The sequence below is a fragment of the Mustela erminea genome, chromosome 18 (assembly GCF_009829155.1).
Source record: "Mustela erminea isolate mMusErm1 chromosome 18, mMusErm1.Pri, whole genome shotgun sequence".
Classification (NCBI taxonomy): domain Eukaryota; kingdom Metazoa; phylum Chordata; class Mammalia; order Carnivora; family Mustelidae; genus Mustela; species Mustela erminea.
The window spans coordinates 10,274,138-10,301,891 of record NC_045631.1 but is presented as its reverse complement, the minus strand read 5'-3'; the positions used below and the strand labels follow the sequence as shown (position 1 = coordinate 10,301,891).

The 27,754-nt window shown below is 52.9% G+C and overlaps 1 protein-coding gene across 3 annotated transcripts; it reads right to left on the bottom strand.

Annotated features, from left to right (window-relative positions):
• Nucleotides 1–377: 377 nt before the first annotated feature.
• CAMKK1 (calcium/calmodulin dependent protein kinase kinase 1) lies at nucleotides 378–27,754 on the bottom strand. 3 transcript variants are annotated; one of them, XM_032321297.1, is made up of 18 exons: nucleotides 27,588–27,754; nucleotides 25,641–25,718; nucleotides 25,341–25,525; nucleotides 20,644–21,041; nucleotides 19,621–19,668; nucleotides 19,146–19,199; nucleotides 18,682–18,733; nucleotides 18,287–18,420; nucleotides 17,587–17,623; nucleotides 16,801–16,822; nucleotides 15,538–15,626; nucleotides 12,109–12,308; nucleotides 10,121–10,174; nucleotides 9,299–9,372; nucleotides 7,423–7,510; nucleotides 7,065–7,193; nucleotides 4,852–4,955; nucleotides 378–2,436 (listed from the first exon to the last, which is right to left on the bottom strand). In XM_032321297.1, exons 4-18 carry the CDS (start codon nucleotides 21,001–21,003, stop codon nucleotides 2,364–2,366), a joined length of 1,518 nt encoding a protein of 505 aa, XP_032177188.1. In that variant the 5' UTR covers nucleotides 21,004–21,041; nucleotides 25,341–25,525; nucleotides 25,641–25,718; nucleotides 27,588–27,754; the 3' UTR covers nucleotides 378–2,363. The 3 variants fall into 3 exon arrangements, with proteins under 3 accessions (XP_032177188.1, XP_032177187.1, XP_032177189.1); XM_032321296.1 differs by lacking the exon at nucleotides 25,341–25,525; XM_032321298.1 differs by lacking the exons at nucleotides 25,341–25,525; nucleotides 25,641–25,718.

The following is a 27,754-nucleotide window of genomic DNA, read 5'->3' as shown; positions in this document are numbered from 1 at the left end:
TTGTGTGCTGCTCCAATGGGACTTTTGCCCCACAAGGAGTGGTGATGGCTCCCAAGGACCAGACCTTGGGCTCCCTGAGTCCCTGTGAAACACAGACATTGCATTGGCTCCTCAATGTCCTGTTCTTTCCAAGGAAGGGCCACAGAACCTGCTCAGGTTGAGTCACATCCTTGACTGTAGCTCATCCCCCTCCAGAGCCAGCCTTTCTCCCTCTCTCTCCCCCCTTGCCTCCTTCTTACTCCCTGCCACGCCCCCAACCCCACCCCAGAGCTCCTCTCACGACTGCCCTGCTCAGAATCTTCCAGAACAACTAGCCAAGACAGTCGTCCAGCTGGTGAGAAAGAGCACATACCCAGATATTGAAAATGTACACACAAAGTTTTTTGTTTTTTTTTTTTTTAACTCAAGAAAGGGCTTTTATTGTTTTTAACTCACTTCCTGGGAAGTTCATTTTTAAAACACTCTTATGGGGTTTGTTCATCACTTGTGCTACATTCAGAAACAATAATGCCAACCCAAATCCCCAGTGATGGGGTGAGAACCTCATCCAGACTCTGACATGGGCTGTGGAGCCAGGCCCACCTATGAGGTTTGTGAGGGCAGGCCCAACTGACATGCCTCCTTGAAACGCCCACCCTCCAGGCCCCAGTGCAGAGATGCTCAAGGAAACTTGTGGATCTGTGATGGGCCTCCCATGAACTCTAAAAAAAGTATTCTTAAAAACAGTACTGAATTGTTTTTTAACCCCTGGGTTATAACACCTTAGTTGCAGAGGAGCCAGGGAGAAATGTGGGCCCACTGACAATGAGCCACATTCAGCTCAGAGCCTTAAAGACACATAGAAACTATATTACAGATGCATGTGCCAGTGCAAGACATGCAAGTGTGCTGTGTGCAGCAGATGGGCACGCACATGCTTGTGTGTGCAGGTGCAACATATACCCACAGGCACGAAGATGAGCAGGACACAGATGCTCCTCCAGCCCAGCCTCGCTTTCTTCTTCAGCACCAGCCTTCCTGCCCTAGGAGCCCCACACAGGCAACTGAAATCCCTTGTTGTTTGGCCCATACTTTCAGGAGAGGTACTGGAGGCCTGTTTTATTTTCTTTTGGGGGTCAATCGCTTGAGGATTTGGTCAGTAAATGCCAAGCCAGCCAGACACAGATCCCAGGGTGAAGATCAAGTCCGCCCCAGCATGGCCAGGTCCACACATGTGTTCTGGCACACCAGCTCTGTGCGGGCCAAATGTCAACTGTCTTGGGGGTGAGGCAGTGGCAGGAGGCCCAAGTTTCTGTGGCCACTGGCCAACGGGCACGCCCCACCAGGTCCCCCTTCCAGTGCTGCCTCCAATCTGGGCAGTTTGTCTTTCACTGTAGAAACAGGAGGGCAGCTTCCAAGGCCAGATGCGCAGGCCAGTGCAGGATTGGTGGTCGGATTCCAGTTACTTCAGCATCTGCAAGGCCACAGCCCTGTGAGTCCAGGGCCCTTGGTTGGGCCTGCCCCTGGTGTCTCTTCTACAGGGGACCATGCAGGGAAGGAGTAAAGTGGGCAGGGAAGGTGGGTGCTCCTGACTCAGGCCTCTGCCCAGAGCGCTCATTTATCCCATTCTCCAGATGCGCTGAGTGTGAAACCATCAAGGAAGCTCAGTCCACCCCACCTGGCTGCCAAGTAACGATGAGCATGCTGGGGACCACCCAAAGCTGCGTGAGAGCTTTATAGTCATTCCCAAGCAGGCCTTTACATACCACCCTTCCGCCACAATGTTAAAAGTAAAAGTTGAAGACAGCAAAAGAGGAATCTGAATTCTCTAATGCTGGCCCCTGCCTCCACGACGCCCAGGAAAACCCCCTGGGGCTCAGAGCCTCCCTATCAGCATTCTCAGTCGACAAGAGCTCTCGCAGGACCCTCCTGAGGTGGGTACAGTACAACCCTCCAGGTTCATGAGGCAACTGAGCCAGGCCTGCCTGACTCCCAAGGGGACGTCTCTGCCATGGTCATAAACCAGGCCTCCACCTGCTAGCTGGGTTTCCTATCTCCTGCTTTGCCAGATAGCCAGGTGGGGTTTCTAAGGCACCATGGGTACCTCTTTTTCCTACAGGATGGGTCCCCCCAGGGAGAGCCAGGACAAGGAGAAAGGCCTCATGGGAGCCCTGCCCCCCCACCAACACCAGATGACAAACATTGCAATCCTGTCCCTGGACTTGTGCGCTGAGGTCATGCAGCATGACAGAAGGAGGGGGGCCGGAAGAGGGGCCACAGTCCTCAGCCCCCTGCCCGCGGGGGCGGCTGTCAGCATGAGGGCAGTGGGCCTTTGGAGGCGTGGGATGAGCGTGCTGCCGGTGGCCCTGGGCGCATGCAGGGGCTCAGGATGCAGCCTCATCTTCTTGGACGCCGGGGAGCTCCAGGCTCTTGCCCCCTTCACCACACCTGTCTTTCCTGTTCAGGGGACACCGGGGCAGAGGGACCTCAGGGGTCAGCACATGCACTCAGGAAGACACACACACTCACTCTCTCTCTCTCTCTCTCTCTCTCTCTCTCTCTCACACACACACACACAGCCATTCCTTTCCACAATTTTTCAACCACTGCCCCCCGCACCCTGCCGCCACCATTTCCCCAAGTTCCCCTCAGTCTTGCTCCTTGCGTTGTGGTCCCTGGCCGGTCTCCCTAACCCTGGTCTCAGCCCACAAGTCTCTGTGGTTCCCTGTTGCCTGGAGATGAAGTCTAGGCTTCCCAGCCTGGCTTCCAGAGCTGCTCACAAGCTGACCCAGCTGACTCCCCTGCATCCTTGAGTACCAGCTAGGTCAGGCCTTCCATGGTGGCCTAGTTCAGCCACCATCATCCTGGGTAGAGAGGCTTTGGTTTTGTATTTTCTTTGCCTTGTTCATAGGGCAGAGTCTATCTATCAGTCTTGGAATTTCATCCCGTATTTAATGCATTCCTGTATTTCATTATTCCCCATAGATTTTTTCTCTTTAAAATAACCAATGAATAGATTTTGATACTAAAAAATCAGTGCAAAAAACAAAAACAAAAGCCCACATTTAACTCTACTGTAGAGTAGATTTTTCTCTTTAAAATGACCAATGAATAGATTTTGATACTAAAAAATCAGTGCAAAAAACAAAAACAAAAGCCCACATTTAACTCTACTGTAGAGTAGATTTTTCTCTTTAAAATGACCAATGAATAGATTTTGATACTAAAAAATCAGTGCAAAAAACAAAAACAAAAGCCCAAATTTAACTCTACTGTAGAGCTTCACCAATTATCCCAAAGCATAAAGCAGAGTCTATCTAGCACAAATGTTGGGACTTTGATGAGGTAAAGCCTGCTTTTCAAAATTAAACTTGGGTCACAGAATTATAGAATTTTATAGTTAGAAAAGGGTTAAGCCCAATTCTATCACAGTCCAGGTGAGTAAACTGGCCTTTCTCCCCATTAACATGTCCATGAAAGGACAGTGATTAATGATTGCTTCCTTCAGTGGTGTTCTTGGGACCCGTTCTGTGCCAGATACCTGGATCTTTAGTTCATGACTTCCCCGTGCCACCACTAGGGGGCGCCGAGTCATTGGCAATGAGCTGGAGTAACCAGCCATCCAGGTTTGTTCATCCTCAGGGTCCTACCTAATGCCTTCTGTAATGCCTTAGTAACACCTCCCTCTTTCACTCTCAAAATTGGCTCTGTTTGGGTGCTACATATGTGATCCCCTACACTAAGCCCAATTCCATCATCGAGGCCTGCAGACCTAGAGGAGCCTGGGGAACTCCTTCTCCTCACTCTGGCCACCTCACTGAAGAGATAGAACTAAAAAGAAGCTCATACTGTCAAGGCCTCTCCAAAGACCCAACCCTCAACCTCCACTGGCCAGGAAGTTTGTCAAATGGAGGGCAAGCCGTTGGTATGTAGACATCACCGTGGGCAAGCAACCTCTGGCCGGAGCAAACACCAGCTTGTCCACTGAATGGGACCTGATGCTCTGAAGAGCCCACTTACCAAAGGGTAGCCTCACACGAAACCAATGTCTGGGCCCCTGCACCGAATGTAATGTGGAGAGGCTCAAATACTGGTCGTCTGGCCCCCCCTCTCTAGGGACCACGCCTTTCCCACAAAGCGGGTGGGAGGGGCAGAAGGTGTGGAAAGGTACACAGTGTCTCCCCTCTGCAGTACCCTTCACAGGCTGGAGGAAGGCAACCAGTGTCCCAGGACCACCTTCTGGTCCAGGACCCCCCTCCCCCACCACGATTTTCTCTCTACGGGTCAGTGCACAAACTCCAGCAGGCCTTGTTGGCACCCCAAACTCACTTTTATTTTAATGGAAGAAGGTAGAAAAGCGGAGGACAAGGCTCACAGAGGTTTGGGGAACTACTTTTTCTGCCTCTCCTAGGAGGCGGTGAATGCACATGCCTGGTTCACAGTAGGGAGCCTTTGGCAAATGGGAATTCTCTTCCCTGGCCCTGTTAGCCAGCCAGCCTATCTTCCTTACTCGCTAGATGAGCATTTCCAAAGTGCTGCCTGAGAACACGGCCTCAGCAATGGCTGGAGGGATCATGGGCTACTCAGGAAAGCTAACACTCCCCCAGGCCAGGAAGAGTCAGCAGATGTGCCTCTCTTTTCACAGACAGGCAACCTTCTACAAGAAGCAGACACAAGCTCTGCAAACCTCTACTAGGCTGCCATGCACTGAGAACAGAGGTGCCAACAGGGCCCTCCTCAGAGATCTGGCTGAGTCCCCAGGCTCCAGGCTCAGCCTGCACAGCCCAGTGACAGTGAAAGTCGCAGGGATACACCCCAGCCCCCACGCCACCCCAGGGAGCACCTTGTAGGCCTCAGCCCACTGGTACTTACGACAGTAAGTTTCCTGGAGCAGACATAGATCGCTCTTCCCTCCGAGCTTGGGGCTCAAATGGGTTCCCAAAGGAACGCTTTCTCAGCATGGACTTAACCAGGATCTGGGGAGGACACATCAGAGTGAGGAAGAGAGGACTCCAGGCTCCCAGACACACTGGCAGCCTCCTCTGTGACTCCCTATGGGGAAGACTCCTGGGTGGGCCCTGCTGAGGCTCCCTTTCAGTCAGCAGAGGAAAGAAGAGTATTCCGAGCAGAGAAAATGGCAAGAACACAGGGGTGACAGTTAAGGGTGAAGTCTGGGAATGGTGAGGAGCTCAGCACAGCTGGTGCGTGGGGATGCCCAGAGGCCAGAAGCAGATTGTGGAGGGTCTGGAATGCCAAGCTGAAAGCAGGGGCTTTATCCTGAGGACACGCAGAGTGCGATCAGGAAATGCCTTAGAGCTGAGGTGGGAAGGATGGAACGGAGGACAGCTGTGGCAGGCAGAGCAGCAAGAAAGCTGCACAGTGGCCTGGGGGAGATGCCTGGATGGGGAGATGCTGTACCCTGGTTCGCTGACTTCGCCCCTCCTCCCACAGCACAGACAGTCCTAGGCCCCTGACTATACACACACATGCCTAGTGTGGGGCTGCATTCAGCTTTTCTTCTACTCATTCATTTATTCGTTCATTGAATGCGACCAACAACTATTTATCGAGTGCTGGTCATTTGCTCGACACTACTCTAGGCACAGGTACCACACTGAGGCAAAAATTCTTGCCTTCATGGAGCCTGTGTTCTAGTTCGGGGGACAGGCAGTAAATAAGACAAATCAGTAAAACATACGCTACTTAGTGGTAAGAGCTAAGGAGAGAAAAAGAAAACAAGGTAGCAGGATATAGTATGACAAAGAGGAGGTGGGAATTTTAGATAAGGGCCCAGGGAAGGCTCACGTCTCACTGAGGTGACTTTGGAGTAAAGGTCTGAAGGGAGTGAGGAAGTGAGCCCTGCAGATATCTGGGCAGGAGCATCTGCCAGAAAGGAAGGTTCTGGAACAGCAGCTTATGTGGTTAGAGCTGAGCAAATGGAGGGAGGAAGGGAGAGGTAAGGCAGTGGGAAGATGGGAGTGGGAGGCGGGCAGTCTGTGTGGCATCTTCTAGGGTGGTTAAGGCTGGGGGCTCTTCCTCTGAGTGACATGGTAGCCTAAGTGAGCAGGGTCTCAGCTGAAATGGGACATGATTAGTCACTAAGACCACCTTGCCCACTGAATTGGGCAGCAACCGTAGTGGGGGTAAAGGTGGAAGCAGGGGACAACGTGGGAGGCTATTCCAGTGGTTAAGGAGAGAGACAGTGGTGGCTAAGACCAAGGAGGTAGCAGTAGAGACCCTATGGGAGCTGGCTGGTTCCAGGGACCTCATAGAGTCCTGGAGTTCTACAGATCATAGAAATGAGCAGGACTTTGGCCACTGGCTTTAGCTGGGCCTGGACCCAGTGGGGAGGGCCAAAGTGCACAGGCTTGATGTCACCTACAGCACATACCAGCTCTCCTTTTGCCTTGTAATTACCCCAACTTGCTGTGATACTTCGGTGCAGGGCAGATCACGGTTCTCAGTGTCCCCCCCCCCCAAAATCCCAAGTGGCCACTACAGGCTACATGAATAACTTCCAGTAGTTAATACGGAACCTGTCCAAAGGAAGATGAAAACAACTAAACTGTGAGAGGCAAGTGCAGGGAGCACATGGATGGGATCCAAGAGCACAGGGCCACATCTCCAATCCAAAAGCTTCCTGGGCCTTCTTACCATTATGTTCTTGGCACCTAACAGAATGCTTGGAAGCAGGGAGGGAAGGAAGTAGGGTTAGAGGAGGGGGGAGAAGGGAAGGAAGGAAGGAAAGAAGGGAGGGGGGATGGAGAGAGGGAGAGAAGGAGAGAGGGAGGAAATGCTTCTTCCAGGCATGATGAATGTTGACACTCAGTGAAGGCAGTATATTTCTTTAAATCATTCACTCTTCTCACCAGGCCTCCTGGTCTCCCTGCCATGAGGCTAAATAACATGACCTCTTTCCCCACTGCGCTCCAGCAGGGTCTCAGAACAGATCAGCTTCGGGACTGGCTGACCAGATGACCCTCTGTCCCCCAACAGGGCCCAGCACACAGCAAGTCTCAGGCAATGGCAGTGCCCACCTAAGGCCCTCCCAAGACAAGGGAGCCTTCTGCCCCTCAGCCCCTTACCACCGTGGTCCAGCTGGGGATGAGCTTGACTGAGTTCTTCACCTCCTCCTCCGTCACTTCCACCACACTGCAATGCTCTTCCTCTGAGGGAAGGGGCTCCTCCCCACTCTTGGTCACCCAGGGGTGCAACTGTGGAGTTGGGAGGGCAGGGAGAGGTCAGATAGACAGACACCCGGTCAGCAAAGGACCATGGGCATTCAACCAGCAATTGCCTTGAGAGGACCCAAAGCCCACAAACCCCAAATCCAAACCTAATATATGATTTATATATCTTGGTGTAGGGCTTTCTAGAGGGAGAAACTGAGGCCTGTTTGTTGTGTCCAAGACCACCTCAGCCCAAGACCTCTGGCTCCCCAACCTTGATGTCTGGCACCCCAATCCTTGTTTCAGGATTCTTGTCCAGCATCTTCAGGATTAGGTCCTTGAGCTCCTCACTGACCTTTGGCCTAAAAGGGGGGAAGGAAGAAGATGAGGGAGAGGTAGTTAGTGAGGGTTCTTTCCTACTCACCTCTCCATCCCCACCTGCTCTGGGATTCCCTCAACAGAACATGCCAGGGCAGAGACACACCCAACCCCCATTTCTTCAAGAGCAAGAGGGATACCCCAAGGTACCAAGGCAGAACGGGAGAGTTTCCAAACAAGTAGATGGATATTCTTCTTTCCTGAACAGGAAATAAAGCCATCTCCCTCAGGAGGCAGGGGCCACAAACATAAACGCAATTCCAGGGGTAACTGAACATCCCCTGGGTGGCAGAAATGGTGAGGATAATGTGAGAAGAGGCATTTTATGGGACACTTGGAGCCTTTGCCCCACTCGTCATCTTTTTTTTTTTTTTCCCCACTCGCCATCTTGTCCTCTCCTCTGACTGGGCGGTAGCTAAGATTCTCATTTGACAGAGGAGGAAGCTGAGGCCCAGAGAGGTTAGTGGGCTGACACAATGCTAACGAGAGGAGTGAGGGCAGGGATGAGAGACTCAGGGGAAGGGGGAGCAGGACTCTCAGCTCCACATTAACCTGGACTATTTCTCCCCAAACTCCAGGCTTCTTTGCTACCAAGATTTTTGGGAAGCCTATCTGTCCAAGCCTGCAGAGAAGGAACTCACTCACTCTTGGGACTGTTGACCTTGGATCCCTCCGCTGTCCTAGACATGTAATCCCTTTTACAACTCCTGGGCTGGGAAGAAAGAGACCTCTGGCACGGGGTACAGCAGCAGGGAAGGCACAAAGACAGGCAATTACAGGGAAGGGCTGGAATCTAGTTGGCTAGAGGGGGCAGAGGTCCTTGAACGCCAGGGTTAGGAAAGGGCCTCTTCATGTGGGATCTATGAGGCCTTGGAAAAACTTTAAGCAGGAGACATGGTGAGATAAGGGGAGCCTTGCCACTGCCTGAGACTTGCTCTGTGCTTTATCAGGGTCAACCTGACCTGATTGTGGTGGCTGGACAGGAAGGAGGCTGGCAGCAGGGAGACCACAGAAAAGGTAGCTAGACAAGGCCAAGGACAAAACCAGTTAGGGGCACAGGTACCAGTGGAGTCAAGAGATATATGAGGTAGATTCAATAGGGCCTGGGGACCGGATTGGGAGTGGGCACAAGGGAGCAGGAGTCATTCAGGACAATACCCAGGTTGGTTTCTGACCTGTCCAGGGGACTTTGATCAGATGGCAGAAGGGCCCTTTAAAGTAAGGAGCTGTAATAGCCAGTATCATAATCAGAAGAAGCACAGATGGGCAGGGAGACTGCTCCAAATAGTCCCTCTGGGCTCAGAGACCTTAGTCACTAAGGGATAGGGAGGAGGGAGCGGTTTCAAATCCCAGATCCCACTGATAAGTCTCCTCCAGAAGTCTCCTTTTCCATCTACAAGATGGGGAAGCACACGGCTATCTTGAAGCCTTCCTACCCCATGTGAGGAAAGTAGAGGTTCCCTGTGGTTCCACCGTGTACATAAGATTGACACCATTAAACCCACGGAAGCCTCTAGAGAAGGAACAGTGTAAATGTGTGACTGGGGGTCATTCCTGCCCAACTCCTGGTCTCAGAGTTCCCTTTACAATGGAATCCAATCAGAAGTCCTTGAAACCTTGCTCTACCGTCCCACCAGGGGCCCCTCCCAGGAAACAGCACCCCCACCTCCGGATCTGCAGGCTTGGGGGGGCCTTCAAAGGGCAAAGGCTCTGCTACAACTCAGACACGACTTCCTGGGGGTGGGCAGGAGCCCCCTTCATGGGCAACTCACTCCTCAGGAAACACCACGGCCTCATTCTTGATCTTCCTGTGCAGGGCCAGGATGTAATCATCGATGAATGGGCACTGTTGGGTGGAGAAGCAGACAAAGGATGCAGGCCCAGGGCCTCAACTTGCCCTGGGGGACTGACCCCATCTCTTGGTACTGCCAGAAGTGGGGGGCAGCTCTGGGCTCCTGAACAGATGGGAGAAACCTTGTCTAACTTGTTTAGGGCCTGGCACGCAGCAGGTACTCAAGAGACACTGACTGAACAAATGAATCACTGAAGGATCTATGAGGCTGGGCACTGGCTTAACAGGCACCTGCAGAAGGGCCTCCATTCCCAGGGCTTGGAGTCTGCGAGCATGTTCACTGAGATGCCCTCCCACCTCTCAGCGCAGTCACTAGAGTGGGAGCACCTGTGGACAGGGACTTCCGCCAAGTCAGTGTTGAGCATTCCCCAGGCCCAGCCTGCCCCAGAGCAAAAAAGTCAAGGACAATTTGTGGAATGAATGAATGAAAGAATGGATGGCATCAAGGGCCAGAAGGGCAGGGCGTGCTCTAGCGGAGAGGTGGCAACGCCACCATCTCCCATTGGGCTGTCTGCTGTCCCCGGACTCCTTCAAATGACTCTCCTCCCAAGGGTCAGGTGGAAACAGAAAAAAAACTTTTCCTTTAGTCTTCTCTGGGCCAGGTGGGCCCTTTCAGAAGACACTTGGCTTTAGGACACAAAGGAAGGGCCTGTAGCCGTCATGCATCCTGGTTCAGTTTTGCCCAGCCCACGGTGCCAAGGGTCTGGGCCTGCCCAGCTCCGCCAGCCCACCTGGCACTCACCTTGCCAAAGACAAAGCAGTATAACGTCACCCCGGTGGCCCACACATCCAAGGCCTATGAAGAAACAGCTCATATCAGTCCCTCAAAAAGAACCAACGCCCCTCACTCACCTAGCTCCCATGCGCTATGGGAGAAGGCATACTGGGAAGCTCCTTCCTCAGTCATGGAGTCGCTCAAATACTCCCACTCACTTGCTCTCTGCCTGACCCTGTGGTGAGCACTAGGGACACAGGAATGAGCAGAACAGGGCCCCGACCTCTCAGGGATTCCAAGCTCCCTTGTAACAGACCCAAACTGGATACATTTCTAACTCAGCAGGTGCAAAACTACCTTTACCTTCGGGGTCACATCTGTAGTACCCATGGCGCACCCCAGAAACCATGGTATCTACTAAACTTAGACTCACTAAACCAGATCCTCATCCCTTTTCCTGATAATCTACGGGAGAAGTCACCATCTACCTTGTTCTAACACCAGAAACGGACCCGTCCTTACTAAGGCCCTGGCCTTCAGTCACCTCCACAGCTGCTCACAGCTCCCTCAAATCCTGGGTTCTAATGTGTACTCTATCTACATTTTCTCCTTCTGGAATCCTATCTCCTCTCCTGGTTCCCACTTTCTCTCATGTGAATGTGAGTGGACGTGAATGATTCTCAAACGTCTGTCTACATATTCCTGCCACAGATGCTTCACCTGAATCCAACCAGGGAACCAGGGAGCACCAGGCAAATGCAAACTGACATCATTCTATAAAGTAACAGGACTGTTCTCTTAAAAAATGTCAAGTTCAGACTAGACAATGAAAGGTTGAGGAAATCTTCCAGATTAAAGGGCCCCAAAGAGATGTTGACAACTGAATGCTATAACTAACCCTGGATCAGATCTTGGGCCAAAAAGGTGGGGAGGCATTAAAGGACAGGATCCATACCACTGATGAAATGTGAATAAGCTCGTTTAGATAATAGTCCTGTAGCAATGATAAATTTCCTAATTTTGATAACAGTACTGAGATTATGTAAGAGAATGTCCTTGTTCTTAGAAAGTATCTGCTAAAATATTTAGTGATAAAGGAGGATAATGTCTCCAACGTAACCTCTCAAATGGTTCAGAAAAATGTAATATTAATTACATAAATATAGGGAGAGATGGTGAAAAGGTAAATGGGACAAAATGTCAATAATTGGTGAATCTCGGTAAAAAGATACATGGCAGGGGTTTTTTTGTTATTATTCTTGCAATTTTTTGTAAACTTGGAATTTTATCAAAATTAGAAGTTCTTAAAAAAAAACTCTATCTACATCCCTGACCTCTTTTTTGAGCTCCTCCACACCCCACACGTGTCCAAATGCCTCTGGACCACAGCCTCCTTGGCAGGTGAGAACAGGCACATGCCCAGGGGAACACATTACACTGAAATTCCCTGCTCAGAAAGCCGTGCCCACTGCTTCTGTCAGTTAGGAGGAACCACAAGGCCCCAAGCCTTCTAAACTCTGCTCAAGCCCCATCATGCCCCCTTTCCCTGTGCCCCTCAGTGCCCTCATACATTTTCTGAACTCCACCTCATGCTCAAATCCTCCCCGTTCATCAAGGCCTAGTTTGAACCCTGCCATCTCCAAAGAGTCTGAGGGGAACATCTAACTTCTTCCCAAACATGAGCTCTCCTGCTCTCTTCCACCATGTCCAGGACGGAGAGCTGGGCTGTCGGCTCTGTCTGTTCCACAGCCTGACCTGTACTCAGCATAGAGCAGCTGGCAGAAAATATCTGCAGGGGAGACCTGGGGCCATTTTGCTGGAAAATGAGAGGTGGCCAATGTTGGGGAGTTTTTCAAGACTCCAGGAAGAGGCAAACAGGAAAGAGAGGACCATGTTCAGTGTTCACTCCTGAGACATTAAGGACCCTGACACCCTCAGGCTAGAAACAAGGCCCCACTGCAAGCTATCCCACCCCTCCACCTGAATCCCAACTCAGCCTAGGTCCTAGAAGCCACCTTCCCACTGAAGCTCTGGCCAGAATCAGAAATGGCTTCAGGGGCCATGAACGCTGGAGTCCCGGCTGTGCTGGACAGCTGAGCGTCGTTCCCCTCAAACTGGTTGCTAACACCAAAGTCAGCAATTTTCACATGCCCGTCATCTCCCAGGAGCAGGTTGGATGGCTTGATATCCCGGTGGACGATCTTCTGGCAGTGCACTGCAGAGAGAGGCAGCTTGAGTGCTAGCATGGGGGACCAATGCCTGGAGCTCCCCCCCCCACCACCACCTGCCCTCACCTGGCCAGGGAAGCCCATCTCAAACTCTAGTGAGAAGGAGGGCCATCTCAGCCCATGCACACATTCCTCTCAGGACCTCAAAAGGGACTTTAGGCCCCTCTGCTCCACTATGCTGTGGAGACACCAAGGCCAGCCCAGGCTGTTAGAAGCAAAGCCAGGACTGGACTCTTAGTACTCTTTGGACTCCAAATGGAGTGCTCTCTGTGGCAATCAAGACACCTGTTGCTGAGGGGGCCTTCAGAGGAAATCGGGAAGGGAGGCTCTCCATTGGCCATCTCTGGCCTTCCCCCATGCTGTCTGCCGTCCCAAAGCCTATCAAAACATATCTCCAGTCTCTTCCCCCACCCAGCCTGGTCAGAGATTTCTTCCTTCTTGGATGTAGGGTGGAATAGTAAGGTATCCTACAGAAATACTGCCGCAGGCTTAGGGACACTGGACTCAGAGAGAGGGCATTCCAGGCCTTGGGACTGCTGGGATGAACATGGCTGGGGTAAGGAGCAGCCTACACCAGGAGGCTGAGAGTTCACCTTGCTTCCTGGCTCTGGGACTGCCAGGAAGAATGGGCGTCTCGGGCTGAGATGGCCAGAGATGGCCCAGCTGAGAGCAGGCACTGACTCTACCCCAGTCACCCAATGGGCTCCCCACTCAGCGAATACCTTCCCCTGGACCAACAGATCCCAAGATACTGGGATGGGAGGATGGAAAGGGCAAGAAGAAAGAGGAGAGGAGAGTGGAGGAGAGGAAGGCTAGCGGCAAAGGGAGTGTCACACACAGTAACAACCAAACCATTGGTCCTATAGTGACTGCCTCCTATGTGCCTGATGCACAGGAGAGATTTAACTCACACCCATTGGAGTGCAGAGGCTCAAGGGGCTGTGTGTTTGACCATGGAAAGTGGTCTCAAATTCTCATCTCAAATCCTGACCTTTCCCCTGAACTTTGAATTCTTTATCCATGTGGATATCCAACAGACCTCTCAATGTAGATCTCAATATTTCCCAATAACACATCTAATTCAGAAACTGATTTTTCTGTCAGCAACGTACCCAACCACCACCACCACCACCAAACAAACATAACGGAAGACCCCTGCTCCTCCTCTAGTCTTTCCTATTCAGTTAATGGCCATTGTCGGTTGTGCAGGCCAAAAACCTCAGGATCATTCCCAACTTCTCTCTCTCTCTCTCTCAGACCTCATATCCTAGTCATCAGTAAGTCCCATGGGTTCAGCTTCTCTAAGATATATTCTAGATCTGACTGCTTCTCAGACCTGCATTGCCGCACTTGCCCCGTCTTCAAAAATCAGACCTGGGGCTCCCGGATCACAGAGCTTTCCCCAAGTCTTCCCTTCTGAGGACCAGAATCACACCAACAGAAGTAAACCTTCAGTGCCCGGTGCCTCCATTCATCTGCCTGTCCAGCCCCTGGTTCTGACCAATGGACTCCCGGAAGCCCTGCACTATGATTAACTGGGTCTTGATAAGGCTTTACTCAAAAGCCAGATGGGATTAGCTTGTTTTTGGGTGGGTGGGGGTGGGGACAGAGGATGGGAGTTTACAGGCCCTCGTTGTAGGGAAAGGCCCAGGATACGAAGGGGTGGAAGCCAACCTTGTACAGGGTTGTGGCTGCCACTTGTCACCCTCAGGGTGAAATGCCTCCTTCCCCTAAGTCTAAGACCCCTGACAGGGACCTTCTGCAAAGCCCTCCTTTCTGCGTGCCTCAGTTTCTCCATATGTACAAAGAGTATTAATTAAAGGGCACTGGAGTGACTCAAATGAGATAAAGATAACCCTGGTTCCTGTCACCTCAGCTAGGTCCTCACTCTGTTCACCCAGGGAGAAAATATGCTCCCGATAAACCAAGCTAAGATTTTAGAAAGCTGGGAACCACTTCTATTCCCCAAACCAGGCCAGAAACAGAGGTGTCTGAGGGCCCTCCCGTCCCCACGACCAGTATGTCATCCAGGGCTGTTCCCGCTCACCTCCTTCATAGCTCCCCCCCGCCCACTGACACTGTCCTAATCCAGGCCTCACCATCTGTCACTTGGGCTGTAGAAAAAGCCTCCTTCCTAACCAGCTGGCCACCTCTTGCCCTTTATTTAGCCACCACACAGCGGCCAGAAAGAGCTTTCTAAGATGCAAATCCTATCATGCCCCGCCCTTCTCAAAGCCCTCAGGGGTTTACAATGCTGACAGGATAAAATCAGGAAAAGTCCTCTGTGGAGGTATGGCCAGCCCTCCTGGTGCGGCCTGAAATGTTTCACCCTCCTCAGCCCCACGCTTCAGCCAGATTTTACTTCTTCCCATTCTCAAACAGGATATGCCCACTCCCCACTGTGCCTCCGCTATATAGTTCTTTCTGCCTGGCATACTTCCTCCCGCCCATCCCTCAAAGCTGGGAAACCTCCTCTCAGTACTCTCGACGGCCCTGTGCCTCCCTAACCTTAGCAGGCCCTGCACTAGATCTGCCTGCTTAGTTTCTTGTTTCTCTCACTAGGCTGCGGGGTCCCTCCCTGAGCTCACATCTGTGTCTCTGTCATCTCCTTGCCTCTACCTGTCACTTAGCAGGTACTCATATATGAATGAAGTAAGTGAAATAAATGAATGAGTGAATAAGTGAATTCCAGAGATAGAAGCTACCGCACCATCCTCCCTCCTGAGCTCTCATCACTTTAGGGTCCTCACTGTCAACACACCCTTCTTCACCCAAAAGACCCATGACAGGACAAGACAGCTGGACATAAATCTCTTTCTTCCTGTATCTCTTGAGGCCCTGTGGACAGGTTAAGCCTTGCCTAAGAACTCAGCAGAAGAGATACAGACTGAGAACTCCCAAGGTACAGCCCGAATCAATGCTGACTAGCCACCACGAAGTAACTGGCAGGTATCCAGGGAAGGCATCCAGGGAAGGCAGCCACCACTCCCGCCCCTCCCCTTCCCACCTGAACTCGGCCCCGCCCGCAGACCCACCCCGCCCACAGTCCCGCCACGCCCCCAGCCCTGCCACGCCCCCAAATGAAACTGATTGGTAGATCAGCGCTGACAGTCAAGAACTACAAAGAGCTAGCTCAGTGTGGGCTCCACCCTTTCTGGTATTTCCCTCCCGTCCCCTGTTCCAGGCCGCAAGCAGCACCCCCCAAGCCGGACTCACAGTACTCAAGGCCTAGGATGATGTCCCGCAGGTAGAGACGAGCTTGCTCCTCCGGGAGGGGCTTGTCACTGGGTACCTCCATAACAGGCCTACAGGAAGGGAGGGAGAGAAGCAGTGAATCAGAATGAGTAAAAGCAGACAGCTCGTGAAGGCGGACAGGGGCTGGGTCATGTACGCCCCTCGGACTTCTAGGGAGCCCTCTATGCTCGAATTGCTCCCCAGAAATCAAAACATTAGCTAATTCTCCCATAGAATGAAACAGTTAAAATGCAGACCCAAATATCCCTTTACAATCACTATAATTTCAAATTAGCTGTATCTTAATTTCTGATTGGCTTAGTATTCCTTCTTCTGAGTATTTAATCAAACCCATAATCAAACTGTTGCAAAAAAGGCCATTCAGAGCAGTGTTTTTTCAGACTTTAGGTCTAACCAAATAGAGGGCCAAGAAATCAATCAGTTGTTGGCTAATGCTTTGTCTTTCTAATGAAGTAGAATTTATCAGAGTGTATCACATGTAATAAAGATCTGTAAAACTTTGGTTTCAGTTATAGATATGGATGGCAATGTCAAACATACTAAGTTGAATAAAGGTCAAAAATGTTTGAAAGCCTCCGAATCTTAGAAGGATGCTACTCTTAGCCACCCCACTCCCCGAAGACAGAAAAATCACAAGACATACGCAGCCTATATTCAAGGTCTGGACGGTTAGGGCCTCTGGTCCACCCAGGTCTATGCCCACTACCCCATGTCTGCTGCTTTGCAAATACCCTGGGAAGGCCAAATAGGGCAGACATGAATTAGAACTGTTTAACCTTGAGCAAACCACTTACCCACTCTGAACCTCAGCTTCCCCTCCCGGGAGCAAATGGAGTCCCACCCACTCAACTCAGAAACTTCAAAAGCTGAAAGAACTATTTGTGATTTGAATCCACATAAGGGCCCCATCTCTACATATTTGCTTGAGAATCACTCCTTTCTTCTCCCTCTCTTCGCTCATAATCTTTCCAGGTCTTTAAGACCTGGCTCAAAACCTCTTTCAGAGGACTGTCTGAATGTTCTAGCCTCACGGACCCCCACCAGACTTCCAAGAATTTGGAAGGCCCTCTTGTTCTCTTGTTTTCCCCAAGACCAGAGCTCCCCAAGGGCAGGGCCTTGGCCTCTGCTTTCTCCTACAGTAGCCAACCCTGGCACTAGGGACACAGGGAGTGAAAAGAAGGCCTGGATTAGACTTGGCCTGCCTGACTGGGAAGGGGAACTCACCCCTTTCTCAGGAGGTCAAACACTGAAAGAAAAGAAAAGAAAAAGTAAGTAAGGTGCAGCCAGGCTAGCAAAGCAGGTGATGCCAAGGTCCCTCCCTATTCTGGAAGGTAGGAGAGGGTCAGGCATCCAAGCATACCTTTGGGAGGGATGGGTCAAGGGCTCCAGGGTATCAGAGGAAGTAAATGGGTAAGAGTAGTTTTCCTATGGATCTGCCTCATCTGATTCAGCATGGGTTCCTTTTCTGGGAAGAAGGTGGGTGACAGAGGCTTGGAAAAGGGGCAGGAATTTTCCTAAATGTCATAGCAGATAGGCAGGTAGGACAGGGAGGGAAGACTAAAGCCTCAGCCTTAATTGCTAAGCCGGTGTTCTTTCTGCTCTGTATCAGGGCCTCTAAACCCAGCCATAAAATTAACATTAACAACCATCTTATATATAATGACTCATTTACCCCTCGTATCAGCCCTATGAGGTAGATTCATTGTCCCCATTTTACAGGTGAGGAAACTGAGGCAGAGAACTATCAGACAGGATCTGGGAACCCACATCACATAGCCTGCTTCCTGCCTCTACCTGATCCACTGTCTGTCTGATTAGTGGAGAGGGGGCCTAGGAGTATTTGTTCAATCTAGTTAACCAGATATTCCAAGCTTGCGTTGGCAGGGATGGGCAAAGGAATCCAGGGCTTGAGAACATGTTCACGCAGCCCATCTGAAGGTCATGTGTGTTCCTGGGGAGCCCTCGGACTGACTCCGCTAAGCTGCTTTGGGAACAAGCTGGGTCACTTACCCAAATAGAGATTGTCCTCAGCTGGGTCATCCAAAACCTGGTCAGAGGAAACAGACATGGGGATAGGGGTGGGGGAGGCAGGGCGTGGGAGTCCCAGACTTCCTTGTACTCACCAGCCCCAGGACCCCTGCTTTGCTCTGTAGTGACCCCAGACAATGGATTGGAACTGTGCAGGCACCAGATAGATGAGGCCTAAAAAATCACTGACCTACGGGGCACCTAGGTGGCTCAGTGGGTTAAAGCCTCTGCCTTCAGCTCAGGTCATGATCCCAGGGTCCTGGCATTGAGCCCCACATCGGGCTCTCTGCTCGGCAGGGAGCCCGCTTCCCCCTCTCTCTCTGCCTGCCTCTCTGCCTACTTGTGATCTCTATCTGTCAAATAAATACATAAAATCTTAAAAAAAAAAAAATCACTGACCCTCAATCCTGGCCCGCCAAGCGACCCTCAGCTCTTTTCCCCTCCTGCTATGATGAGGGGCTCACTTCTTGCTTCCAGGTAGCCCTTTACTCACTGAGACCTTGAGAACATCCCAAACCAGCCTAAACTGACCCCTGAAACCTCCCTATAGACCCCACCCCAAGTCTAACTCCGTCTTTGGAGGCCTTAGCCACATCTACTGTGAGAACCGTAGGTCTTTGTTGAGTGTTCCTAAGCACAAGACTTGGGCACAAGTTCCCACCCACTCACCACTGCTTCTTACCTCAATCAGCTTGACCACATTCACATGGTCCAGCTTCTTGAGTATGGCAATCTCCTGGTACACTCGCTCCAGGGGCAGCAGCTGCTTGGCTGGTCCTCCTTGGGTGGCTTGGGACCCTCTTGGGGGAGGGCGACCTGTGACCAGGAAGATGAGTCAAGCTCCTGTTGCAGGAGGCTGGGCCTCACCATGGCCCTGCACCCAGCCTCAGGCAAGAACCTTGTAAGACCATGGTCTTGTCCCTAACCCACCAAGCACATTCCCACCACCAGGCCTTTGCTCATGCTGTCCCCACTTCTACCCTCGTCCTAAAAAAAAAACTAGCTAGGGACCAAAGTCCCTTCTTCCTTTGCCCTCAGGCAAGGAGTTCCCAAGCACAGGACCCAGCAGATACATACGTGGAAAGCCATACTGCTTCAGTAACTTCTTTTTGGAAAGCACTTTCATTGCCTGAGGAGGGAGGGGCAGAAATGTCACTGAGTGCAGCCACCAGAAGCTAGAACAGGTTGGTTATATGTGGATAGAGGTCCGGAAAGGAACACCTGTGATGGCCACCAGAACTGAAGGTATGGCCTCGGTGTGTGGGTGAGCTGGGTTAGAAGTGACCATATCTGAGTCTAAGCCTCAGCCCTATTTCCTCAATAAGCCTTTCTGGAGCTCTCCCCTCAGAGGGGTCCAGCCTCTGCTGGGATATTCTCAAGGTCAAGAAGCTTACTCTTTTTACTAAGCATATCCTTAGGGACAGAAACTCACTCCCTCTAGAGGTAGCCTTGTCCTCTGTCTTCCCAGCACAGCCACTGCCCATTTCCCAGGCTTCTGAGGCCTGGCCTGCACAACACCTCCCTCCCGTTCCCAGACTTACATAGTGCCTGTCTTCACTTTCGTTGTAGGCCAGCCTCACCACACCGTAGGCACCCTGGAAATAGGCACCGGTCAGCCCCACCTGCACAGGGCAATGCCCACCCCACCCTGAACAGTTCCAGCCGTCCCCCCCAACAGCCCGTCTCCACCCCTACCACCAGCTGGCCCCCAGCAGGCATACATTTCTGGCAGACAGGGAGAGGACTCCTGTGCCCTGGTCACTGCCTCTGTCTGGCTCAACACAGCTCTATGCTCCCTCAGTCCCTCTTTGTTTTCTATCAGAAATGAAGGAATCGGGACTGGTGAATCATTCCCCACCCCTCCATGGGTATTTCCTAGAGGACAAACTTTCTTCGCTTCTAAGCTGGGGCCCTTCTGGCTCTGCCTCACATTCCCAGGTGAGAAGGAACCGTCCAGCAGAGGGTCCCGACAGGCTGCCTCAAGAGAAAAGTCCCCTTGGCCTGTCCCAGTCCTACCTTGCCAATCTCACTCTGCAGCTTGTATTGGTTCAGCTGTACACAGTCCTGGGAGTGGGGGAGGGAGGGGGTAAAGAGGGGAGCATCAGGTAAAACTCGACCCACAGGCAGTACTGATCCCACCCCAGGAGCCTGTTCAGGGCCCAATCCTGGCTCTGGGCCCTTCACTCTCAAACCCCACATTTCATAACCTTTCAAGTTTGGATGGGGAGAAATGGGGCAGTGTCCATGCCACCAAAAGTGACAAGAGGCCTTGGACAGTGTCTGCAAACATGAATGGTGAGCCATGGCTGTATTTGACTCCCTAGGAAGTGGTAAAGGAAAAATGCACTGACTCCCGCCTGAACGTGGGCGTCTGGGAGACCTACATCTGTGAGAAACACATGAGCAAGTATTTCTAGAACCAGCTATATGCAAGGTCTTGGCTGAATGGACAAGAAAGCTGAGGAGAGCCTTAGGGACAGGAGACCAGAGCCCTGGCTCAGGCATGAAAAAGCCCATGAAAAGCCCAGCCTCTGCAATCGGAAGATTGCTTGCTCAGGACTAGGATTCACTTTTCAGATCTAAGTGGCAAGGACAGAGCCCTTGGGACAGAGTAACAGAAGGAAGACCAGAGGCTGGAAGCATGCTGGCAGCTTCTGAGTCAGAGCAGATTCTAAGGAGCAGGATTAGAAGCAGGGGCTAAAGCTCTGTTAGACTTATGGTGGGGAGGGCAGACATACTATCTATCTTCAAATCTCTAAGAGGACTTCTTTGGGGACCAGGGAGGGGCCTATTTATGAGGCCTGGCCTGAGGGCAGGAACGGTGGGACTTCCAGGAGGCAGTGACTGGCTCCCGAGATTGGCTCAGACAGAGCTTCCCTGGTAGGAAGAGCCATATTATTGAGACAGCAAGCTCCTCAACTCTGAGAGTATGCAGAAGCAAAAGCTGGGCAGCTGTGTGGCAGGGGCTGGGACAGAAAAGCACCTTCACTGAGGACTACAGAAAAGCTCAGGAGGACCCCCTAGCTCTGCCCCACCAACCTCTGCATCTGAGATGGCCACATGGTGGGATTCAATGGTGGGCCTCCGCCAGGACCGTGGGGAGATGTGGCTGGACGGCCCTGTGGCATAAGGAGCAGCCTGGGCCTCCAGGCAGCTTCCTGCTGGCCGCTCTTGCAGGGAGAACTTCCTGGCTGAAAGGCTGGGCCGGGCTAGGGAGGGTCTCGAAGAACCACTGGGGATCACGGAGGCAGCTCTGGTCCTTGGAGGAGGGTCCACACCATTTCTGGCAGGCTCTGGGCTACCTCCGGCCTCTTCCAAGTGGGTCACATCAATGGCTGCCACTCGCTCCACCAACTCTGCCCGGGGATCCTGGCAGCAGACTGCTGGGCCCCCCTCCATTGCCACAGTTTCAGGGGGTCCTCAGCCTTATTGGGAACCTGAGAAAAGAGGACAGAGAAGGCTTCAATCCTGGCAATGGAGTATGGAGGTCAGATTTCCAGGCCCTTCTCCTACTGCAGCCACAATCTTTAGGTCCTACCTTCATGACTTTGCCCTACCTGTTTCCTCTGCCTGAGTTGCCAGCATCCAAAGTCAAGTCTGTCCCTACTAACTAAAGGAATTCTAGAAACTCATTTGGCTCTGCTGCAGAGCAGGCCTTAGACCTGAGTCTCCCCACCTATAAAACAGGTATGGTCACATTTGCCTTGCCGGCTTCACAGGGAAGCAGCAAGAAGCTGATATTCTGGAGTCAGGACAGACAGACGTGGGCAGACTCCTGGAGGCCCAGCAGCACTGGGAGAAACAGAGTCCAGGGTCAGCTCAGGCCCCATCCGGGAGACAGCCCAGTGACTCACCAGCCCCACCCTTGACTGCAGAGCATTCCAATGCTGCTGCCTGGAAGCTGAGCTGGGCGCTGGTCATGCAGAGGTCTCCTGGATACCTCAAGCCAGTCACTTACTCCTCCAGGAAGGCCTCTTCAGGACCACAGAGCAAGTTTGCCATCTCCCGTTACTCCCTTTCCTGCCTCAGCAGAGACTGTAGCTTAGGACAGTGTTCATTAGGGGAGGGGCTGATGCTTTGGCGGGTGTTAGGACAAACCACTAAACTAAAAGGTCATCCCTTATTTTTCCCGTTTTTTTCCCTTCCCATTTATTTGTGTGCCCAAAATATTTGTCACAGCTGTTCAGGCTGAAATGCTCCCCATGGCCAGGCCTTACAGCCCCCTGGACCCTACTGCCTTCTGAGTTCCAAACCAGGCCCCAGGCTAAGGACTGAGCCCAGCTTGAATCCCAAACCATCATCCACCTCCAGCCCCAGCCTTCACCTTCCACCACAACCCTGGGCTGAACCCTGACTCCAGGCTGAATCCTGGGATCAGACGGGGACTCCACCTTTGCTGGAGGCTGAGCACTGGCCCCACCTCAGCCCCGATGTCCTTCCTCCTTCCTGGGCCAGACTCAGCATCTTCTAAGGAAAAGGAAGTGAGTGGACTCCTGACTCTGTGCCCTTCCTGTCTGGTGCTAACTTCCTCTGTACTCACATAGTGACTTTAAGAACATAGCCCTTGTTTCCCCATCACCTTGCTTTGACAGATGTCAAGGAGGTAGGGCCACTAGAACCCACTGGCCCCACAGGATCCTGGACTGGTTCTAATCCTGCCTGCCAACCTACTGTGGGGTTGCTGAGGCAGGCTCCTTCCTGACTCTGAGCCTCAGTCTCTCCATCTGTACCATGGATGCAGCTTCCCTAGGGCGACATGGCTTAGAGAGGGATAGTGGGCAAGGTCATCATCCAGAACCCTTGTGCTTGGCACACACATTGTTAAATGAGGGAAAACCTAGAGGTAGTAGAGCTGATATTGATATGCAGAAAGGACGGGGGAAGGGAATTCAGACTGGCAATAGGAAAAGACATGAAGGCTGGACCTATATGGAATGACGGGGCAGTTGGTGAGCTTAGAGCATCAAGGATGCCTCCTTGGAGGAAGTGAGAGAGTGAGTAGGACTGGAACATCAGGGAGACCTCCCTGGAGGAGGTGAGGGAGGCAGGTAGGGCTAGAACATCAGGAAGGCCTCTCTGAAGGAGAGGAGGAGTGTGAGTAGGGCGGAAGCATCAAGGAGTCCTTCATAAAAGAGATGGGGGCGGGGCAGGGACAGTGAATGTAGTTGATGTATCATGGAGGCTTTAGAAATCAGGCCACTTGCGAAAGGAGAGGCCAAGGCTGAAGGGAGCCTTCCAAGCCTGGCTGGCCCATCCCACTGTCCCCTGTAGATGGACCACTCTGCTGCCCCTCACTCTCACCGCTTATAGCCCCCTTCTATGGCCCTGGCCCATACAATTTGCATATGATTTCCCTGAGGCTATTATCTCGGGGAGAAGCCATCCTCCTCTAATTCGCTTGCTTCCCTTTTCTCAGATGGGGAAGCGAGGCCCAGCAAGGGCCAGGGATGGGCCCAGGCTCATACAGTAAGTCAAGGCGGAAGTCCTTCTTCTCCAACCTGGGGTCCTGTTCCCTGGTTAAGGGCCCAGGCTCTGAAGCCAGGCTACAGGCTCCATCTATCCAGGTGTGGGCCCACGAGCAGGTGACTTCAACCTTGTACCTCAGTTTTCCTCATCAATGGAATGGGGCTAATAGGAGTTTCACCTCACTGGGTAGTCATGGGGCGTAAAGGTGTGAACACTACCATACTGGGCTCAGGACTGAGTCTGCCACTGGGGAAGCTCCGTAAAAGTGACTTGTTGTGCTGCTGTTGTTGCAATTGCCTAGGACACGCTGTGGCCCAGATGGATGTGCGGGCGGCATAAGGAGGCTATGAAGGCTGACGTCAGGCCCTCCACCCTCCCTTCTGCCTGGATCAAATTCAGGTGACTAAGCATGTCTGCGAGGGAGGCAGCGGGGAGGCCCCAAGTTCCAGCCTCATGTCCAGGCGAGAGGGCCTAACACCTGAGGCTATGCATCTGAGGGCCCATGTCCACACATAAGAGAATGTGTGCAAGCAGGGATGTGGGCTGGGGTCATGGTGTGTGTCTATGTGGGGGCAGGGGGGAAAAGAGTCCACACAGAGAAACTCATCTGCATGGAGACAGAACTCTAGTGGTGTGGTCAACACAGACGTGTGAATGTGTTAATGTGCACTGGGGTGCCTTTAGGTCTTTGTGTACATGTGCTCCAGGATGGGGGGTGGGGTCTGCGTGGGGACCACGGAAGCCTGATCTCAGAAGGTCAAGTCTGAACTCCCACTGGACACCTGTCCACCAGGATGGGCTGTGTGTCCTGGGCAGGTGCTACCCCTCTCTGAGGGATCACCCAGGGGGGCTCTCAAGGTCCTCCCCAAGCTGAGGCCTCAGTAGACACTTTGTTGAAACTGACTGGGTAGGCAACTAGGGACTACATGAGCAAACAGAAGGACAGACAGAGAGGCTAGGACCCAGGCTCAGGGCCCAGCATGGACTCTATGGGCATGGAGAGCCTCTCAGGGACCAGCCTAGTCTTGTAGCCAAGATGACCAGACTCAGGCCCTCTCTCACTGGGAAAAGCTATCCTAATCCTGTCCTCCCAGACTTGGGCCGTGTTGCCTTGGAAAAGTCACTGGGACTCTTGGATCCTCAGTTTTCTCCCATGTGAATCAAATAGGAGGCTGCCATCCTGCCAACTCCCAGAGCTACAGAGGGAAGTAGGTGAGATCGAGGACAGAAAAACAGTTTGTGCCTGAGTGATGTAGGGCTAGGGTGTATCTATATCTAGAAGCCACCAAGAGAGAGCCTTGATGTACAATGTACAACTCCGTATCTGCCCCCTGATTCCAGGATGGCCTGGCATGCTAACCCCCTCAGGCTAAACCCCTTTCCCCAAGGTGTTTGACTACTTCCAACATACAGACCCTGGCTCCAGATGCCTCCTTGTCCTGGCCTCCAGATATGCCCCCATCCACCTGGGTCACTCACAGGAGGCCCAGAGCAGGAGAGATACCAAATGTTCAAGGAGCCCCTCCTGGAATGACTTCAGGTACCACTCTGACCTCATTCTGAGTTCTGGAAGGTTGCTGTGACTCCCAGGGCCAGGCTGAGCAGCTACCACGCAGGGGGAGAGGACATGGCCTGGCCATCCAAAAACTGGCCAGAAGGAAAAGCTGCAAGGAGGCAGTCTAGCCATCCAGGCCAGACACAGAAGGTGGCCCTGACATCGCCAGGCTGCCTGACCAGAGCCGTGTTTATGCTCCTGACAAGTGTCTGGACAGCCCTGGCAACGGGTACCCTCTGCAGCTCCTGCCTTTGCCCAGGATGACTCAGTTCTCCTTGAGGGAGGCCCAGGCATCTAGTGCCAAGTCATGCTTGAGGATGCCTACTGCGAGGACGCCCCCTCCCGTCATCCCTGGAAAGGCCCCAAGCACTGCAGTGGGCTCTGTGCCCAATCTGGCATGGCAACCCTCAGTGCATCTTCAGAACATCTTGGCTGATGAGCTCCAGGCATTGCCTCCTTTTTCTGCCCCTCCTCATCTTCCACACCAGGTCTGCACTTCCAGCCCGATTCCTTCTAGCCAGCTGCCTCCTCCCCACCACGTCCCCAGGCAGCTCAGACCCACAGGGTTCTCATTCAACTTAGCATTTCACCCAAGTCTGCCCTTCCTCCTCTGCCTGTTGCAGAGCTAGGTACTGTCCTCCTCCCAATTCTTCAGAAACCCAGGAGCCCATCTTCTTCCTTTGGCCCATCCTTGCTCCCCTAGCCCCACACTTACTCTCTACTCTGGCCGCATCACACCACTCGCAGCTTCCCAAACTGCATACTCTGTTCTGCTGCCAGGCCTCTGTAAAAGCTGTGCCTTCTGCCAGGGACACACCTCCCTCTGTTTTGCTGCTGGAGGATAGCTCAGGTATCTCTTCCTCTGGGAGCCCTCCTTGATCTCCCCACTGCTGGGGAATCCTAACGAAGTCAGGCTTTAGACCTCTACTTTTCTTTCCCACTGCTTCTGCCAGCCAGCACCCCCACCTCCAGCCTCATACCCCGACCTGACCCCACCCCAAGTCCTCCTCCATACCAGTTGCCAGAGGGAATATTTCGAACATGCAAATGTGGTCACAATTCTCCCACACCTGGCCTTCCAGGAACTTGGAATCTGGAGGACAAAAGAAGAGGAGACCTAGCCCCAGCCTGGGGGGCTTACTGGGTAGGGAGCAGCCAGAGACACAGACTGCTGGAATGCAAATCCAGAGTCACTCATTCATGCAACAAACAGTCTATAAGCATCTCCCCGTGTTAGGTGCTAAGAAATAAAACAGTGACAAAGTCCCTACTTCCATGCAGTTTAATCTCTAGTAGGGGCAAGAAGTGACAAACAAGAAAGTCAGTAATTAACAGATGATATTTGTGGAGTGGTATGTGCTATGGAGAAAAATACAGGCATGTATTTTTATGGAGTCATGTAAGGGGAATCAAGAGTGAGGGGCTGGGAGTACTATTTACAGTGTGGTCAGAAAGGCCTTTCTATAGAATGTGAGTAGAATCTGAAGGAAGTGAGGAGGCAAGCAGTGTGCACATCTGGGAAGGGCATTTCAGAGGAACCAGCATCTGCAAAGGCTGTGAGGAGGGTTAGTGCTCACACTGTCTGAGGAAGAGCAAGAGGCTAATTGTTGCTGGAGTGGGGCTCTGCATGTGAGAGGCACCCAGGCAAGCAGAGTTACACCAGGATGAGAAGGCCCAGCCATTTGCTCTGCCTGGCCCAAGTGATGGCTTCCTGGAGGAGGGGGTATGTAAGTTCTTTCATGACCACTGAGTAAGGATTTCAGAGGGGGGGAGGATGGAAGCTCTCACTGTGCAGGGCAGAGAGCCATTTTCAAGCTGGGACTCAGGGCCTGGCCTGAGACCAGGAGGCCTCAAAAGCCAGAGGATGGTTCTGAGCAGGGCAATGATCAGTTGGATGAGGTTTAAAAATGATTCCCCTGCCTCCTGTGGGGACTGAGGGTGAGAGACCAAGGGGGAGGCAAGGATCCCAGAGTCTGTGAGCCTAGGACACGGTCTGACATACACTGGGTGTTCAGTCTGTACCTGCTGAATGAAGGAGTGAGGGTTGTGTGGGCACCAGTGCATCCTCAAGGACACAAGCTGTGTGATCCCTGAGGCCCTGGCCCACTTGGCAGATACACAGCCTCATATGCACGCACAAAGGCACTGTCCTGTGTCTGGGACATAACCTTTTCTACACCTCTGCACCCTCGAGACACACACGCACCCCTCCCAGAGACGCACGCCAACGTCGCACGCAGACGTCCATGTGATCGGCCCTCACACGCCACTCCATCCAGTCATGCACTCTCCTCACACACATAGGCACACTCCTTTGTCCACGTGACACGCACACCCACCTCCAAACACCACACACAGGTCCCCGCGCACGTGTGCACCCGTTGAGCCACCAATTCTGTGCCTAATAGGCCCCTGAAGCCGCAGTGTCCGCTTCTTCCAACCCCTCCGCCCAGGCCCCATCCAGGGGAACGACTGCGCAGCTAAAGCCACACGACACATCTGTCCCATTCATCCACCGACCCCCCCCATCTCCAGTTTTTGCAGGAAGACTCAGCGGAGAGCCGTGTAGGAGGAGCACTCTGCGCTGATCCACACGTGGGTGCACAGGTCTGGGCCCACTCTGCAGAGACACGGCCTCCCACCCACGGCTGGGGAGGGCGTGGGAAGTGCGCCGGGTATGAACGCAGTCCCGAAGACTAGAGCTGGGGAAGCGACGCAGATGGCTGAGCGCCGGTACAGATGCGGTCCCGGCAGCAGACGCAGACCGAAGCGGGCTCCGGCAAGCACCTCGTAGATCCGGCCCTCCAAAAAGGGGGAGGATCCCCGCACCAATGCGGTCCCAGAGGCCCTCGTTAGACGCGGCCTCGTAGACCATCCCTCTTCCCTACAGGCTCCGAGCAGACGTTCAGGCGTTCCTCCGCTCCCGCTCCCCGCCCCAGGTCTCCTCCCCACCGACCCCTACCTCGGCGCCTGGCGACAGTCTCCGCGGCCGGGCGAGCGGTCAGGCTCGCTCCCGAGGTTCGCGCCCCGCCCCACCCGCCTCTCTCGGGTTGGGATCTCAGAGCTCAGACCGCTGGCGCCGCGGCTCCTGCGAGCTCTCCCTCCCTCGCCCGCCGCCGCGCCCCGCCC

Coding starts and splice junctions, on each gene's coding strand:
- CAMKK1 (XM_032321297.1), bottom strand. CDS start 21,003: ATGGAGGGGGGCCCAGCAGTCTGCTGCCAGGATCCCCGGGCAGAGTTG. Junction 10,175..12,108: donor GCCAGAGCTTCAGTGGGAAG/GTGGCTTCTAGG, acceptor GTTTCTTCATAG/GCCTTGGATGTGTGGGCCAC. Junction 4,956..7,064: donor TCCCCAGCTGGACCACGGTG/GTAAGGGGCTGA, acceptor TGTCCTCCCCAG/ATCCTGGTTAAGTCCATGCT.